Source organism: Aptenodytes forsteri, unplaced genomic scaffold, assembly GCF_000699145.1.
Source record: "Aptenodytes forsteri isolate BGI_AS27 unplaced genomic scaffold, ASM69914v1 Scaffold1, whole genome shotgun sequence".
NCBI lineage: Eukaryota > Metazoa > Chordata > Aves > Sphenisciformes > Spheniscidae > Aptenodytes > Aptenodytes forsteri.
This window is the reverse complement of record NW_008795035.1, coordinates 334,083-353,741: the sequence shown is the minus strand read 5'-3', so window position 1 is coordinate 353,741 and position 19,659 is coordinate 334,083. Positions and strand designations below refer to the sequence as shown.

At 36.1% G+C, this 19,659-nt stretch overlaps 1 protein-coding gene across 1 annotated transcript in view; it reads left to right on the top strand.

Annotated features, from left to right (window-relative positions):
- Nucleotides 1-19,659, top strand: part of LOC103896596 (protein unc-13 homolog A) — a 58,294-nt gene that overhangs the window by 20,814 nt on the left and 17,821 nt on the right. Inside the window, exons 7-8 of the mRNA XM_009276463.2 lie at nucleotides 15,125-15,157; nucleotides 16,018-16,084. Of these exons, the coding sequence (XP_009274738.1) occupies nucleotides 15,125-15,157; nucleotides 16,018-16,084 (100 nt within the window). The remainder of the gene's footprint in view (nucleotides 1-15,124; nucleotides 15,158-16,017; nucleotides 16,085-19,659) is intronic.

Genomic DNA, 19,659 nt, shown 5'->3' with positions numbered 1-19,659 from the left:
TTTATTAAAAAAAAATATCTTCCCCCAGAGTCTTTAAAAAAAAAAAAAAAGAGAAAGAGAAGGGGAAAATGTTGGTTTTTTTTTAAAAAAAAACTCCGATGAAGGTAATTAATGAACAAATTACTAATTTTTTTAAAAATCAGCAATCAAGTATTTCAGTATATACTTCATTCCAGCTGTGCATAGTAACCATATGATAAATCAATTGGTTCATTCTGTATGCATTATTAGTATCCAGTGCTAATTGCTACTACTTGCAAGAATAAGGATTTCATGGTTAATCTCTTTGGTACCATTCAGGTACAAATATGTTGCTGTATATCCAGAATAGCCAGAAATTTACAGATATTACACCAGAATGACTGAAAACAAAGTGCCTTATAATTTAAAAATATATAAATGATGGAGAAGGACATAATTAATGAGTACTTCATATAATTATATGCTGCTTCTTCAGGAAAAAATATGCATATAAGTACTTGAATTATACTCTTCAGTAAAATCGTACCTTTCACGTGTGCTTCTTGCGTGTCATCGTACTGAGGAAGTAACATATACATCTATCATATTAGCAGTATGGTATGACATAATTGCCTTAAGCTACAATAATTTGAATTAGAACAGCAGATAAGTGAATAAAGTACATACAATAGTACATGAAATGTTAATGTTGATAAAAAGCTTTAAATGAAAACTATGTTCTATTTACAGTTTAACTATGTCAAGTTACATTAGCACAAAAATGAATTAATCTATGCAATTCATATACTTGCAACTTGAAACACATGAATACTGCAATAGTACAATTAATGCTTGTATTCTCAATAAGTTTAGTGTTTCTTCTGGAGACATTTCACTTAACTGGAAAATTAAAATGGAAAATTCTCTTCACGACTGAAAGCAATCCATTAATCTAGATCTCAGAATAACCAGAATAAAAAAGTGTGTTTCATAAAACTACTGTTTTGAACAACTACAACTACTGTTTGAAACAAAAGAAGGATTATGCTGAAAACGTACACTAAAGAAAAAAAATTACACATCAAAAAGGTAAGCTCTTATGTTCCATTTTCAAAGGAACTTAGTCACTCAGCTTTTGAAAATGTTACTCTCAAAGTCTTGTTTTAAAAATGTTTGCTGTATTTTGAAAACAGCAATCAAATACATTGACAATATTAATTACAATAATTAGAAAATATTAATGTTGCGGTCCACAGTTAATCACCTAAACAAAGTCAGTCCTATGCAAGGGCCTGTCAATCAGAAACTAAACTGATTGATTAGGGGCATTTCCAAACCAAGCAAAATTAAATAGAAGATTTCTTTTAAAAAACAACCAACCAACCCCCAAAAAACCCAAAACCTAAGGAAATAGTAACACAGACAAGGATCTTTCTTTTAAAAATAATATTGATATGTCCTGTGATACTTGTCTTCTCTGCAGAGCTATAAATCAATCATTGGACAAGGGGAAAAAAAGACTTGATTACGTAAAAAAAATCCATTCTTCAGGTTTACTTATTTCTACCTACATAGGCCATATAAGTAGATGTCATCGTACATCCTTGTATTCACACAGGAAATGAAGGAGGGATATGCTGCCTACAAAACCATGCTAGACCTATATAGATTTTATGGACAAAGTTGGTTTTAAGTATTTGGTTCTAAAGTGTTTGGCTTTGACAGCGTTTCCTCCAATCAAATGTTTTGGGTGATGGTAACCGCCGAGTGTTAAAAGGAGATATATTACTAAAATTGGACTTCATGATCTGCAATTGCTAGCAATGTTGATTTTAATGTAATAGTCATTAAACTGATATTAATTAAAGTAAATTAATGGGGTATAACAGCAACATACAGATCTTTTCAAACAGATGAAAACTGAGAAGAAAGCTTAAATGTGATAGTCTTAAAAGTTCCTTAATGCTTGAAACATCCTGAGAGTTAAATGGCCTCTTAAAAATGTAATTAATCTTCCCTGTTTTTGAATACAGAGAAGCAAACATTTGCTAAGGTCTAAATTCATTTGAAGTGATCACTTTACAGCCATTTGTCCAGTAATCTGTTTAATTATTCATGCCCAGATAACAGAAAAGTTGATAGGCAGGCATAAAATTATTTCTAAACCATGAAAATTTCCACCTCCACCTCTTGGCTATAGGTCAGGAACTCCTGAAACTAAAACCATATTTCCAATACGTAGCCATAGCTGTTTAAACAGATAACGTTTGTCCATATGTTTGTTTACTGTTGTGATCATTCAATGACAGATTGTTCCTCAAAGTTATATTACGGAATAGCTAAGCATAACCGATCTTCCATGAAGTGTTATTGTTTCCTTTCACGTTTACTGCCAAAAAGAAATAAGGTCCAAAAGAAAGCAAAGGAGAAAGCAGGTTAACAAAAAATGTAGGTCACACATAAGCCTTTTGGCTATGACTGTTCACCGCTCCCAGCCTTTCAGAACTGGCATATTACTTCTAAAATATAAAAAGCAGTTGACATTGTAATTAGAGGTTTTTCGCATTTAATTATTATTCTGAGGCTGTTCTCTAAAACAAAGCCACGTGTTACATGATTGCAGTCCCTGTGCCGGTGTCTTAGAGAGCTCCAGTTGTATCACTGTGCTTTACTTTCTTATAACTAATACTATGCTTTTCCACACATCTGAAGAAGGGCAGTACTACTTCCCAGGGCAGCAGCTTCAGTTGTCCTGGAAAACTGTGAAGAACATCACATAGTATGATGTTTCATACAAGTGTATATTCTTTCTAAGTGGTTAAGCTGCTCCAGTCAGCGCAGTACTGCACTTTCAGACATACTGTACTTACTGGGGTCTGTGGTGGTTCGGTTTTGGTTTTTCTTTTTGGGGGGTGGGGGCGTGTGGGTGCGCCTCCAAGGAATACTTTTCAGGCAGGGTCTTGGGTAGAATTCAGTTTGGCTAAACATAGGTGTCCAGTGCCATTTGAAATTTTCCTGTAATTCCTTCAGGATTGAAAAAAAATATTAAATACTTAGTCTCCTATTCCTCCTCAAACCCTCTATTGATGAGGAAAATAGTCTAGATGAAACAATTATAACTAATTGAGCTTTATCAAATCTATTTTCAAGATAATGACTGAGCCTGGATGCAGAAATTTAGCTCATACACATGAATCTTCACAGTACCTAAAAAGAGAAAATTAGTTTCTCGTGATACCTTCTAGTTTGCATAAATAGCACAATATACAGGTCTTTAAGATTGAAACCAACATAATTTTCTCATTTCTATAGTATCTAGTGTGATGGAATCTCTGTCTGGGATCTGTGTACTACTTAATATGAGTAATGCTTTTAGAATATGTGGTTATTTCCTACAGCACAAATTACTGGTTTCTAGTCTTTGTTTTAAAGGCAAATAAAAAATACCGAGTAAACATTATTTATTTATTTTAATGGGAAGGTAGGTAAAGCAACCTGACCTTTCGTTAGCTATAGAAAAAGTATATAAAGGACAATTAGCAGAATTTTTTAACTAAATGGCCATGTTAAGACCTAATATTAGCAAAAGCTGTTGTACATCTCAGCTGAAACTCATCTACTTTAAACTTGCATTCTTTCTCTGAGCTAGTATTGTAGTATTAGACACTCATTGGTGCAGTTTCTGAAAGCACCAGCTATATGAAAGTACCCTCAGAGTCGAAAAAAGTAAGAAACAACATCTGATGTCCAGAATAGTTCAAAAGAAGAGAATGTCAATCTTGATAAGCGGCTGCTGCAACTATTTCTTCTTTGATTTGCTGTTCTAAAAGAGCTGTTTTGTTTTTTCTCTAGATAACATTTTAACTCATGTAATACTTCTGTGTTCCAAAGGCAAGGTAAAATGGCTGTTTGCATCAAACACCCACCAACTGAGTGACTTCCCTGAATATGAACTGTTTTCACATATTAAAGAGCACTGCTCTAAGCCCTTTGGCTGCTTGGGCAGCTGTTTTCTACTTGATTTATGGAAAGCAGCATGGGTAGAAAGGTATTCTGCTTTAGGTGATGTTTGGTTTAGTTTTATAGATTGGTCATTTAAAACTGCAAATAAATGATGTTATTAATTTATTTTATTACAGTAAGGCACAGATCTTTTCAATAAGAGAAAATTGTTGTAATAGTGGCTTACAGTCTCATATAAAATTAAGCCCTTTTGAACAGCACTGTAGTGCTGAGAGATCGTTCCATTGTTCCCCAGGCTTAATTCTCATCTGTCACTCAAATTAACATGCTCATTTACGATCCTTCCTGCTCTTCTGCCCTTTCCAAGTTCAGTTCCACTATCTTGCTTTTCTCAAATGTGTTTTTCCTTCAGATCTTCTGTGGTCTAGAACTATAGAAGTGGTTCTTTCAAAATCTACTTTAAAAAAAAAAAGTGCTTCTGAAGAATTTTAAAGAATGTTGCAGTAGCTCTCCACAGCAGGAAAAGTATAGACAAAGTTTACAATTAGAGCTGGAGAATACTAAGTCTCATAAATATAGTGAATTTGAAGTTTAAGAGATTTTTATGGGGTTTGTTATATGCCTCTACTTTACAACTATGTCAACTTTACAATTGTTACCAGTTTTATTCTTATGTTAAAAAATTTGGGGTGAAAAACATGGAAAAGAAGGTAAATTAGCAGTTAACAGTATGTAGAGAAAACATTGTACTTGAAAGAGATTGAGAAAAAGGACATTGAGAAAATGAACGTTTAGGGAATTGACAATTCTGTCAGAAAAAACCAATGAATTATGTATAAAACTGTTCAGAAGAGTAGAAGGGAACAAAACATTTACTTTGGCAAGGCAAATTGCAGTTCAGAAGAAATGATGGTGAGCTGATATGACATGTTGATATACATTTTTCTTTCCTAGAATTATCCCAAATAGATTTTGGTAGGTTATTCTTGTTTGTTTTTAAAGTTAAATGCTTTAGTTCACATCATGAAGTTCTCATAGGATCTATTTAACAGTTTGCTGTAAAATTACATAGCGCAGCTATGAATCTGATCTTTGTGGCACTTCTGAAAGCAAAAATCTTCATACTCAGCTGAGTTTTTACAAACACGGAATGCAGAATTAAGGCCTTAGGTAAGTGAAGATGAGCCAGTGCAGCCAGCTGCTCCCCAGGGGATGGGCAGTCAGGCATGATAACACAGCAAGCAGGGCAGGGGCCTCACCAGCCAGTGCCCCAACCAACCCACTACCCCTAGGCAAGCCTGGGAATAGCAGCAAGGGTCAAACAATAGTGCAGATGACCAGACAAGTTTGTGGTGATGAAACAGGTCCAAGGTCAAACTGGTAAGTCAACTCTTACAGGTCAGGATCAGGTCTAGTGATGGCAACTGGGGCAAGACACAGCACTGATCACCAGGCGGGTCCATAGCAATGAAGCAGGCTCAAGCTCAAGCCAGGAAATCAGTCCGAGAGCGAGGGTCTAGATCAGCGGGTACCTAGGCAGAGCTGTACGGGAGCTAGAGACTGTCACTCGTGTAACATAACCTCAGGCAGGGACTGGAGGCCCAGGGCTGAACTTAAATGGAGCTGTGGGGCTCATGGATCCCCTGGAGAGGCCCCTGGTGAGGCTGGTCTGATGGAGTCTATTGGTACACTCAGGACCCTGGCAGAGAGAGACACGAAATATTGATTGAAAACTACTGCTGCATATTTTTTTAAATTATTGAGTTATTGATAAATGGAATTGATAAAACTGAAATTTTAATAGACTTGTCCAAATTATTTCTCATTAAAAATAATAATATAGAGCTGTATATATCCACGTTATGTCTCTATAAAGACAGGCATTCTGTTGCAGAATTAAGAGGAGTTAATCTTACGAACTGTTTGGCAGCTCTGCTTGGGGTGCTCTGAATAACTTATAGAAATGAGGTTTTTTATTTTGGATAGTTGGTTTAATACAGCATAATTTTTAAATATACACATTTTTCAGGTCACTCCTTGTTTTTGAACATGACCTGTATTCCAATCTAGGAATGAGATAATCATGGAGAAACTTCCAGTAGGAGAAGAGGTATAGTGTCGAGTTCTGGCACAAAAGATACTGCCAAGTTTGATATCCTGCGGTATATATAAAATAAGCTACAAAACCTAATTATAAAACAGGTTAGGTATTAAAATAAAATGTAAATATCTTTGTCACATGGCACAGATTACTATTTGTTTCTTCCAATATCTGTCCCTATCAGTCCATACTGTTTCGCTCCTCCTAGTAATCAGATGTTATAACTTTCTCTTCTTTAAATCTTTTCACAAGTGTCTGTTTTGCTTGTGGTTGTTGGAAGTGTTCTGGTGATTTTTTTGCATCCTATAATGACCTGAGATTGAGCTTTAATTGACTTCATTATTAATATTCATGGGTTTGTATTGTTTGTTATGGTGACAACCTTTCATAATAAATGACAAATCATTCTGACTTCCCCTGAGATTCTGTGTAATAACATTATTTGTGATTAATTCTTTAGGTGTGAATGGAATAGGAAAGGCTTTTGGAATTTTTTTTTTGTCCTAGATTAATTAAGGTCTATGCCTTCTTAGGTGTTTCTGTTCTCATGTAACTGTATTAACACTTTACTGTTATGCAGTTATTTCATCTCTCATTCCCAAAAGATTTACATGCTATAAAGGTTAACACACTTTACTTAGACCTTACTTACGTAAGTAGTAATCTATTTAAGTGGATAGCCTTGTGAGCTTCTGGGAACTAGTGTATCTAATTAATACTTACAGTTGTGTGTAAAAGATGTATATTCAATCTCTGTGCAAGTATTCCCTTGAAACTACTAGAAAAGCTGTTCATTTATAGAGAAGCTAAAATAGTCAAGTCAGGTATCAGTTCTTGTGCAGGGCAGTTCCCTTTGTCTGTATGACTTGATCTCAAAAAAACCAAAATGCAACCATTTCAGGTAGCGGCACAAGAACTCTACAGAAAGAGCTACATAACAGAGGAGAAAAGAGAGCTCCCGTGGGATGAGGAGAAAATGTTTATGAAAAATTTCATTAGGCTTCTAGTGCGGTGCCGTATTTCATCTTTAAGCTGCTTCCCTGAAGGATACCAACACATTCATGTGCAGGGTAAACTTCACTGGAATTAATTTACTGCATTTGCATAGCAATTGCTTGGTTACAAACTCATAGCTTGAATTTTGATTGGTTTACAATGAAAGCAGTAAGCTACTTACTATAAATTCATATTACTCTTTTTTCCTCGGTTCATTAATTGATTACCTATTTGTATGGATTTTTCAAATGGAATTTCAAGTATTGATGTGGATTATCAGGCTTTCTCTAGCATATTGTCCATAGACTAGCAATCATTGATATGTGACTAAACAAATTCACTGAACAAATTGTCCTCCTGAACTCATAGTTACTGTGAGTTACTATGCAGTAGACTCAAATGTAGTCCCAAACAGTAAAATCATCTCCCTTGGAAACACTTTCCTTTCTGACTTGGATATCGAGATTCAAGGTTAGAAAAGCCATATAAGCCTATGATGTGGAGAGCTGACAGGCAGCTTTTTCGCTTCATGGTGCAGCATTTGCTGAAGGTCAGGGAAAACACTGATCACGTAAGTGCAGACACTACAGGTACAGATTAAGTTTGGACTGAAACCCAACCGTTTTTTGCAGTGCAAGAATTTGTTTAAAGATGACTTAAATATGGGCAGATTAGATCTAATTTACAGCAGGTAAGTATACAAGCTTTCATATAAAATTTTCCAGTGCTTTAAGCTGAAGAAGTCTATGTAGAGCACTAGAGCTTCCTCTGTCATTCCTATTCCTTACTTGTTGCAAATCAAGCTGGACAGGAGAAAATGGGAACAGCATTAGATCCCTAAAGCAAGTCCTGCTCTGTTTTTTGCTACAAGAAAATGGTTTTAATGATTGGTGTTGAAATAGGTGAGAAACAGGTACTAACAAATAGCTGCATAGTGGCAAACCCAGGCAAAATCTGGAGTAATTAATAAAATTCCTGTAAGTGTCAGTTAGACATTGTTTTCTTTCTGGAAACAGTCCAAGATGACACTTTGACAGATTCGAGATTGATTAGAAGCTCGCACTTCACTGGACAGCAGAACAGTGTCTTGCTAGTGTCTTATTCACACCAACATGTGTTTCTTTGTGTCACCTGTCTTCTGTGATAGCCTTTGATCTTGTCAATCAGTTTCTGTCCTAATTGCACGTTCTTTTGTTCTGATAAATATTTTGTGCTTGGGAAACAAACAGCTATTGTGGCACTGAAGAGATAGTGTATCTTGAGAGGATTTCTCAGGTGGCAAGACTGCCTTGTAGTATCCTTGTATCCATCAGGAAGGCTTGGAGGTTACTTTGTAAGATGTTGATTTACTGTCATGGCATACTTTAAAAAAAAAAAAAAAAAATAGAATCTGTCTTCAAAGCTACTGTTCCATAGCAATGTAGGGAAAAATATGAGCTATTACTTGCTGGCACGATACTACGTATACTAAGATCAAAATCACAAGCTGTGGTTTTGACCGATCTGAATGACAGCTTTCAGTCCAGTTCACAGCTTTGAGTGGTAAGAATTGGAATTTAAATATTTCAGGCATGGATTACTGTGCATCTGTTTTCACACACTTTAGCACCAGGCCTTCAGTTGCAGTGGTTCTTCAGAATAAGGTTTAATGTAACTGAGTAAGTTCCTCCAGCATAATGAAAACAAGATGCCACCCAGTCTTGCAAACCAAACCTTTTGAGAAAGGTGCACACTAATGTTTGAGAAAAATAGTTCATCAAATAACAATAAAATCCCACAATTTTGAATCCAAAATGCATGTACGTCTTTTGAAGTCTAAACATTTGAAGTGACCTAAAATAAGTAGGAGTCTATGCACTTGACAAGTTTATTCCTAAATAATTTTGTGATTGTCTCAGAAGTATAATAAAATGTCGCATTCCTTTGGCTGTCACTGTAAACCCTGCCCAAGTATTTGTTCTCAGTATGAATTCAAGTTTCTATATAAAACATCTTGCCTTTTTGTGTATGTGTGTATGTTACCTTCTTCGCGGATGGAATTCTAACTATTGAAGATTCACAAAAAGAAGATCTTTCAGCATTTTGCTGTCAGAGTGGTTTGGAATTCCTCTATCATACTGTAGAGTTGTGCCCCGGAGAGTGTTTAGTTTGTCACAACATGTAAATGGTAGTATAAATGAAGCTATTTCACAGAGGATCTAACAGTAGGTCTTGAATGACAACTTGCTTTATGCCTCTTTGCTTATTTTTGCATTAGGAAAAAAAAAAAGCACCCAAAGATGACAAAACAAACTTAATAATCCAGGATCCCTCAGTTCTAGAACATTTTTCAAAATTTGTCCTTCCCTATTCCTCTATTTGTTCCAATTTAATCCTCCTAAATTGCCATTTCCCAATAAACAAAATGTATGATTTTACCTCTCTGCTTCCTCTGTCAGTGCAGTTTAATTTTTCAGATTATGATCATAAAGAGAATTTATCTGATTTCATTTTAATTTGACCTTTTTTCTGGCTGCTGTCCTGTTCGTATATGGAAACTATCTTTAATCTTGAGCTCCTGTGATTTGTCCAGCTCCATTAATTAAAGCTGTATTAGAGTGAGTTTTTGCCTCCTTTCACATCAGTGGCAGAACTTGCATTTCACCTAGAGGTCAGTCAGTCCTCTGAAATGCTTAGAGCACTAAATTCAGGTCTAGGTTCTATAGGTACATCACAGGGTGCCTCAAAGCCTGTGCAAGAGGTTTGAATGTTACTATGATCGGCCTTACTCAAAGGAAGGCAGTGAAACATATGTATAATTAAATAAATTATAATTATTTAATAAATATAGATTTATATATAAATATGTAATTAATTACATTATAATTATGTTAGTAAAATTCTGGACAAGCACAATTAATGCACTAAATTCATAGTGTATCAAATTAGTGACTTTGTCAAATACAGAAGTTTAAGTAGTTATTATCTCCCTTTCCCAGTACCCATTCTCAGCTACACAGAACAGTTGACTCTCTGTCTGTGACGATACATAAGTTTGTTGGGTCATATCGTAAGTCAGAACACGAAGACAACCTAACTGGAAAATAATTGTTAGAGTAAGCTGTGACTTCCTGAATCAGCTTTAACAGAGACAGCAACAACCCATAAATGTGTAGTCTGGAGGGTGAAAACGCACTAGGGAGAGGAAAGTACTTCCCATGCAACAAATAGTTAATTATGCCCAGGAAGAGGAGGGGTAATCAGGCTGCAGTTATTGATGGGTTATCTTTAGCAGCTGTGCAGATAATGGGCTTGGCTCAGGGGTATTTCTAAAAGCAAGCAGGAACAGGCATCTTCCTTCAGGAAAATATGAAGATCGCTATCAATGTGAATTATGCCTATGAAAATCTTGGGAAAAAGTGGAGGAAATATTCAAACTTGGAAAAAATATGAGTTCCACTATGGGGATAAATGCACACCTTGAAACTCCATTCATTTTCTCTAGAGGTGAGTCAGAAGATGTATGTCTTTTATATAAGACTTAAGTTTTTAATGATTAGGTAAGTAACCTGAAAAAGAGTGGGGGAAGAAAAACTCTTAAGGACTTAACTAAAGCATATATGTAAGCATATTTTAGTTTCTGTTTATGTGTTACTCAACGCTTGGATCTGAATGGTTAGAAGATGGATGTTGGTGCTGTGTTATGTGTTTTAGGCAGGTACACAAGGTGATCTCAAAGAAATCAGAAAATGTTATTTCATTACTGTAGATAATGTTGCTCTCAAAATACAAGCTGATAAGATAAAATTTAGTACCTTGTCCTGAAGAAACTAAGGCCTCACAATTTTAGTTTTAAAACAAACAATCATACAGACAAAAAACACTAAGAACTCAGAACTGTAAACTATTCAAAGTGAAAAGCAGCAGTAATATAGCTGATGTAAACATATGATTGAAGATGATAATATAGCTACTGAAACTTATGATTGTAGACAATAAGAAAGCAAATGCAAAAGAAAAAAGTATAGTCAAATTTAAAACTAAAATTTTACTGTAGAGATGAGTAACTGGTTGCTGACCTATAAGCAAGTTTTGTTCTCTGCTCTAGTGTTTGGAAACTAAATTTTTAAGGGCAACTTGAGCATCTGTAAATGGTAAACTATGTAGGGGTACAGATTTAATGGTACAAAAAAAGTATCTTGGAGCAAAGTCTGCCTTCTGTTGTCACTGAGACACACAAAAAAATCTCTATGAGGTAGTTGGGTAATGCTAAATTATATGAATCTATGCGAGGCTTAAAAAAGTAAGTCTTACTGTAATATAGCTAACTGTGGAAAGCCTAGCTCACTTAATTCTCCTTTGCAATTTTATTAAGTCATTCACTTCCCGTTAACGTGATTATAGCCAAGGTGGACATGTACTGCCTACAGGTCTTCCTAGTGTTTTACTAAACTGCTACTTATTGCACAGCTTTTTAATGTTATACTGATTCTTTTATCTGTACTGTATAATTGAGGCCTATAAAATGAGTTAAAACTGAATTATAGCTTTATAGTACAATAATCCTTCATGGGATACCATTTTTATAGTTCCACATCCCAGATATACTTTCCAGTAAGAATAGTGTTCCCTTCTACTTAAGTGCATGAGTTCACTTGAAAGCTAGCGATGCAAAGCACCTTGTTTTCAGCTGGAAGCTATTTTGGTGCAGTCAGCTTCAGATAATCTCCTGGCAGGTGCTATAACAAGGACAAGTTTATTGTAGCCCAGATGTATGTAATGTTACTTATGTCACTTTGGCCTGATGTACAAGGCTGTAGCAGGAGCTTCTGCATCTAGTGCTTCACTGCACCCACAGTTAGATATTCCCAAAGAACTTGTGCTGCTGCAGTCTAAATGAGTAACAGATGTGTAAATCCTCCCCTAAAAGTTTCAAGTATCTTACGAACTTATCATATACCTCCAATGCATGTTAAATTGTGTATGTTTCAGAAGTTACAGCATTAGAAGCGTAGTACTTGAAAGTACTCTTTTTGGTATTTTAAAGAACACAGAAGCTGTTCTTCATCTTTACTTATTCTTTAAAAACAAAACAAAAAAAAATCAGTTTTGTGGTAGTACACTACGCAAGTACAACTCTGCTTGATCTGTCCATTAGAGATTGATTTAAGCACAAGGTGTTAGGTCCAGCGTGACTGTTGCTAGTGGGGAGTGGAAATTGCTGATTAAAAACCGTCATAATACGTGAGTGTAATTATTTCAATTTTTCTTCCATAGTTTGTTCCAGTTATATTCAAAGCTGACAAAATCAACATTAATGATGAATAGTTGGAAATCAATGCAGGTGTTCAGGACTGCCTATTGCAAACAAATAAGCATTCAGAGGATGTCATTATTTGTCTGCATGTGGCCACACTGCAACTACTATATAATTAACTGCTTTATAATGAAGTCTGTAGTGAGATTTAATTTTGCAAGAAGTGCCGTGAAAATGCAAATTGTCATTGAAATACAAGACCAATTTTAATGTATTTGGGCAACATAATTCAGAGGGGAAAACTTAAATAAAAGTGTCAGTGTAACTTTTCGTTTTCTATTAAAAATCCTTAGCTTTTGATAAACCAGACTGAACGGCCCTCATGTTTATCTAGCCTGTGCATTCCTTTGCACGTAACTGTCTTCTGTTGGTAAATTGATTGCAACAGGATTGGTTATTTTGATCGTTATGGCTAGGAGATGTGGAGGCCTGCTAAGTTTGATGCACAGTGCATCAAAACTTTGACTTAGGCTGCTTGCTGAACTCATCATATCTGAATATTGCTCGACCTCTCATTATGAGGCTTCTCTTCTGGTTTTCCCCTTCTCATTGTCCTTGTGAACTGCACTGGTTCAGAGACCACAGTTGGGCATTATGTTGTAGGAACAATGAATCGGTATGATTTTCGGGCATACTTAAGGCATTTGTCTCGTTTGTTTCCAAGATTTTTGGTTGTTCTACCACTGGGAATTAATGCTCTTCTAATTATCAGCTATGATTCCCTTATTTTCTGACTTAATGCTTGTTTGAAGTTCTCCTAATCTGCTGTTATTGCTTATGTTCTTTGTTTCAAAAAGTTATAGCAATGTATTGGCCTGGAACAAAATACGTTCTTTGTACATAGTTCAGTTAGCAGTACGGATCATTCCCGGCGGTATCTGGTGGTCTTCGCTACTCGGAATTCCTGTAAACTGCTTGTTGTCTGGAGGCCTTATTCAGTATTGGGAAACTGTTTTCTGGCAGGTAACTAATTAGTTTTAACAGATCTGAATAGAAATTTATCAATCATTTGTTGTCTAAAATGGACCAATCTCCATGTCAGCAGGAAGTGGACAGGTAAAAAGCTGCTCCTACTGTGTCTGTCTATGCTGAGTTTTTATGTGGCCTAAGAAGTGTATCCTAATAAGGAGAAGTGTATTGAACTGCCTTACTTGTCTGCACTGCTCAGCAGCCTGATCACAGACCAATGACTTTCTAAAAGTGTTCCAAACCAGTTAAATGTTTTTGTCTGCCTGTGTACGTTATCCCTCAAAACTTAAGAATGCTCTTCACCCTACTTTCAGTTAAGGCAGAGAAAGCTGTTTTTCTGTTCCTTCCGAATCGACATTGACAACCAACTCTCTATCTGACCTTGAGGTTAATTACCCTAATAATTCCGAAGGTTAATTATTACCTAGTATTTCCAGTCTAGTTAACAGCTGCAGGATGGGGTGGACTAATTACTAGTACTGCTTGGCTGATTTAACTTACAATAAAAAAAAGTGAATAGATGCGAAAAGAAAAAAGGCTGAACCTGCAAACATGTAGCCTTAGTGATGAGGGCAGGGGAAGACAAGCCTCTTCATTCTTCGTTTGCATCATGTGCACTCAGCTGTGCATATCAGAGAGAACATTTTTCTCCTCAAATAAAAGAGCACTATTCCAAAAGTCCAAGATAATTTAGTAGTAATGTGTGAACCTAGGGATATCAGTGAAGGTGTAATATAAATACTCTGCAATTTTACTTTGTAGACAGGCTGCTATTGTCTTCTGTAGATTGTACTTATAGAATTTTACTGTATACTTTTATTTTGCTACCTAACTGTTATTGTACAAGGCAGTATCTTTTGAATTACTTAGATTCTTGCAAGGGTGGTAGAGTCTATGCTAATTATTTTAACCTGTGGTTAACAGCCATGAACTGAATTAGCATTTTTCAGCTTGAATTAACATTCTTCACAGGTGTGGTGAAATAGCTGAATAATGAAACCTCCTTATAATTGGCCTGTGTAACTATACAACTTTTGTGTGGGGGCAAGCAATTGCATAACAGATTCTTATTTCAAAGATTTGTTAAAGTTGTGTTAATGATGCTTATCTGATCAAATGTAAGTTTTTGTTGTGGTGGCTTTTTTGTGGGGGATGTGGTTTTGGGGGTGGGTTTGGTTTACTTGGTTGTTTGTTGGTTTCCCCCCCCTCCCCCCCTTTTTTCCTTGTAGAGCTTTATTCCAGGCCTTGAGAGGTATAAATGGTTCCTGGATGTCTTCTCAGTAACTCCTTTAGTGCAGTTGGCAAAGACTTGGTGATGGTGCTACCTCTGTGTCTCACACGGATACGCCTTTACTGAGGAAATGCAAAGGTTTCCTTTTTCTTTTTCCCCTCTCTTGGTGGTTTGTTTTTTTGTTGTTGGGTTTTTTTTCTTCTCTCCTCCTACCATTTGATGTCAAAGACCTTATAATCCTGATTTATGAACCACTATAATCTGGAAATATATTCCTTTACCAATGCTCTTTTATACCCTGTTAATAATATAAGGGGCAGGGATCGCATCTTTTCAAGCCAGTATACTCTTAGAAATAATGGAACCCCCTGTAATCCAAAGGGGATACTGTGAGCCAGTCTCCTCTGCTTGAACATATCTTAATTGCTTCAGAATGCCTGAATGGATGGGAGTTGTTTCAGAGCTGCAGTTTAATATTTCGTTACAGCAGAGAAAATCAGCATATGGAGCTACTGCCATGTGTTTTGCTGTAGTTACTGTCTAGTGTCTGCTTATTTTTCCACGTATACTGAGTCAAATATATGTATGCTGTGTTCTAACTTCACAGTCGATTCACCGTCAGGCCTGGGGACTCTTCACTGTAAGCATTCTGTTTTATTTTATCAATTAATAGCCAAAGTAGAGAATGGCAGGTAGTTGGAAATGAATGGGCAGCAGATGGGAGAGAAATGTTTCTCTACCCTTATCTTCAATGGTAATGAAAATAAGATGAATAAATAATTATCAAAACAAAAAAAAATTTCAACTTGTTATATTTGATTTTAACATCCAAATCCTAGGAGAGAAACAAAGCTGTTTGAAATAGGAATATCAAATTTTCTTAGATTATTACTTTTATTTGCCTTTTCGAAAAAGTGGGCTGGAGTTGAAAATAGATGGAAATAATGGAAAAATACATTAGATGATTGTATTTAACCTGGTCATCCCCTGCAACAAATATTGATCTAGCTCATGGTGTCATGTCATTCATCAGAGATGAATAAAATAAATCTTCCATGTTGAGGGCCAAATAGATCATAATGAAGTGTTTTCCTCCATTATTTTCCATAGTTTGTTTGGATTTAATATTGACAAAGAAAAGCCACTTGTGAATCCACTCACTGAAACAGTACATACTGAACAGCTTATCATATTGAGTAGGAGGATGAGAGTGTGCGACTTCAGATCAGCTCTTTTCCTGCTAAGTGTAAAGTTACCCTTATGCTAATTACCAGGATAAGTTTTCATAACTTTATATTAAGAATAACTTCCACAGAGCTAATATTTTCTAGTATATAGAGGATACTATATCCAGAGGAAATACAGAGGAAATGGATGATAGTTCTAACTGACTTTGATCCGCTTGTCCGTAGACTTATCAGAGCTCTTTTAATTTTTTTTTCCATACTTTGCTGTTCTGAGTACTTTTTTTTTTTCCTTCCCCCCGCCCCCTTTCTCCAGGAGAAATGAAGATCAAGCTGATGGAAGAAATTTTGCAAAAGCAAGATGGGCCAGGGCTATTCAGGAGGTAAGAGCTGCTCTTAAAACTACTGATGCGTTACTGTAATTTAAAGAATTTTCTCAGATGGAGGGAGAATTTAGTATGGGGTTTCTAGTTTATGTAAACTGCTGTTCAGTTACAGCAGGATCTGAGATGCGACTGCTGAGTTTCTGACAGTAGAGACAATTCCTTCCGTTGGTTCTTAAATGTGTGGTTCCCTCACCTCAGGATTTTTTTTCTTCTGAAACAGAGGAGGAGATTCTGAAACTTTCTTTAGATGCATGAGAAATGATTGTAGTTTGGCCATCTTATCTGCGTTGCATATTAATCCAGAAACCATAACTTCAGACATCTATTTCTGAATAATTTTTGATATTGAGAATCCTCAGCACATCAATAATACTTAATAAAAATGGCTTTAAGAACATTGTTTTAATATTTTTTCCTAGAAAATTCTTTTAAGTTCTACTGATGATACCACTCCCTAAACAGGCGTATTTTTTATTAGATGTGATAGATAAGGGAAATTATGATGATGATCACTTGCTCTGTTTATGTGGTCAATAACGGTACCAAATATTTTCTTTCTCACTGTTGCTCCTAAACTGTACAAACCATTGCCTCACATGAACGGTTGGGAATTCAGACATCATCCATTTTTGCCCAGGTTGCTCAGTAGTACTATCTGTCGTGTTAGTTGTGTGCCATTTCTGGATAAGGGAAAGGAACTAATAATCCAACTCTTAAAATCCCATTTTTTGCATTAAACTGTTCAACTTTAGCTGCTGGTAATGTCTGGTGTGCGCAGGCGAGCATAGCTGTGCAGTCCCTCCATGTGGCTCTTTCTTGCAGAGCAGGTTTAACTCTCCGTAGAACAAAGTTGTTCTCCCCACCCTCACAGCCTCAATCAGTACCCTCACTCTCTCTGAAAAGGCTGTATGTGGCAGGGAGGTTGTACACCTAGTAGGAACTCAATGCAGTTGCTGTAGGTTTGGCATCACCGCCTTAAGTAAATGTTTTTTCTTTCCCATGAAAAGGAGAAGAGACCAGTGAACATCACTGGTCAGAGCAGGAAGAAGTCACGTGCCAAAGCTAAGGTAACCAGCCATCCAAGAGAATGTACACTAGAGAAGCACCCCCAGAGCTCTTCATGAGGCAATGCCTGTATTTAAAAAAAAAAAAAAAAATTAAAAATTCTATGTTTCTGGGGGGGAAAAAAGTGTTAAAAGCAACAGCATTATCTATTGTCATTGACTGAATGGGCTTTTTTAGGTGTGGTGTTGGGAGATTTTTTTGTGTTTTCTCGGGGTTTTTTGCTTTTCTGTAATTCCTTTTAAATACCTCAGTTCTTTTAAAGCAACTAAGCCCTTTTGAAGCAATGCTTATAAAGCAGCCGTCTCCACTGTACAGTGTTTGAGTGGAAATTATTTCACACAGCACTTTCAGGTTGGTGTTTTGAAAGAAGCTTGAGATAAGTTGTGTGGGACTTTGGATCTTAACTCCTCAAGGTCTAGTAAATATTTTGTGCATTGAAAACTGCTTCTGCTCACTATTCACACAGTGTGTTATACAGGAGGAAACTAGCTTATAGAGGGGAGTTGTGTCTTGAATTAGAAAGTAAAAATAAAGAAAAAGAATGCTGCCAGTTACCTTCCAGCCTTGACTGTGCTGCAAAACTACTGCTGATAACTTCTGAGAAACACAAATAGTTATGTCTTTACTGTGTACCGAGACGTACCAAAAAACTGAAAAGTCATGGACTTCTCTTCCTGTTTCATTTGTGTTTAGACCTTTTGGAAATACTGCTTATTCTCAAGTAGTGTGCTGTACAGCGCCACTTCCATGCTTTTATGGCAAAGCCAAACCTGTTTAGTGGTAAATACTAGTCGAACCCATCCGAGATGCACCTTCATCAGTTTCTTTTGAGCTGTTTTTTTTCTTGCTCTTTTGGGGACCAATTCCTATTTCTCTTTTACTGAATTCTGATGGCTGTGTGATAATTCATAGACTGACCCTAGTCAAAATAGTGGGGGAAAAAAAAAAATCTGTTTATACTGGGGTTTCATGGGAAGAGTGCTTTTCTGAGTCACATGATCTCAGTTTCTGCGTACTACTGTTATTGGTTTGATCTTTTTTTTTTTTAATGCCAAATGTTAGCCTCACTAGAGGAGGCAGGCAGGATGAATCCTGGTCTAACTGACATCAAACGCAACACTCGGATATGCCAAAGAATCCAGTTTTGTCTTGTAGACAGAGATTACAATAGTCTTAAGATGCTTTTTCAGAATTTCTTCTGTGAACAGTCACCTTTCAGTGCTTGTCTAATTGCCTAGTCAGTGGGATAAATTTATTTCCAAGTTTAAAACCAAATAACTAATGTCATGTGGTCAGTAATTTTATGATTTGATGAATCAGCTGCATTTCATTCAGATGTTTAAAAGAAGTGTTTGAATAAAGGAATGTTAATATTGCGCTTCTTCCCACTACCATTCTTCAATGTAATTTTGACGTGGGGTTATAGAAGATGGTTAAGTAAACCAATTAATATGCATGAGCTGGAATCTTGGGTTGTCACTGTGCCATTGAATTGTTTTCTGTAGCAAAGTAGTCAAAATATTTGACTGCACTGAAATAAGGACAGATTCCTCGGCAGTTAATCTAGTATCAGGCTGGGGCTGAAATATGGTGACAAAGTTATTTTAAGTCTTTAAAGAACTTGAAAATCAGGTGGATGGGAGATGTAAGCAAATACCTCATGAGGAACTCTTCTTGAAAAGAAGTGGAAAATTTCTGTAAATATTCAAAGGGTCATTTAAATCTTGAGTTACTGTTTCATTGTAAGCTGTGTGTTAAACTTTGGTCTTCATATGCTTCTAATTCTACATTTAGTAGAAATCTGGGACATTGGAGACTATGAAAACACAGCTCTTGAAGGGCTGAGTTGTCTTGCAGAGAGAGCTGTAGATATCAAAGGGGAGGAAACCTTAATCTAAAAAGTATCTAAATCATTCTAATGCTATATAACCGAACATTATATTAGGATTTTTCCATGGTAATGGAAATGGTAATAAGGGGAAATGGACACCTTTTGTATTCTCAGTCCTGACAAATAGGTCAGGATAACAACTCTCAGAACAGAGGCATGAAGGAAAGTCATAAAAAGTAATAAATACAGCTGCTAGTTGTATGGAAGCAATTGCAAGTTTTATGCTGCCCTGTTGGTAAATTATCTAGCACAGATTAATTATAATTGGATTGTGGTTTAAGTTAAAATTTATTCCACCACCTTGTCTTCCATGTGTCATGGCTTTTGTGCAGGACATATACTATGTAAAAAGATAAAATCACACTTACCTCAACTTTGACCAAAGAACTACTTTTGTTTCTTCCCTATCTTTTTAAGTAATCTCACTAGAGTGTTTGTTTTTTCTGGAATTACTTCCTCTGAAAGTTTCTCAGGGAAAATGTATCAAAAAGTCAATAGAATTTTGAGGAAAAGAAAATGGAGGTGTCTTTTATCTGAATAAAGCTACAGTTAACTTATTTGAAGGCTTATTTTAACTTAAATCTTCCTATGGTATTGTGAGTTTAGGTATTTTATT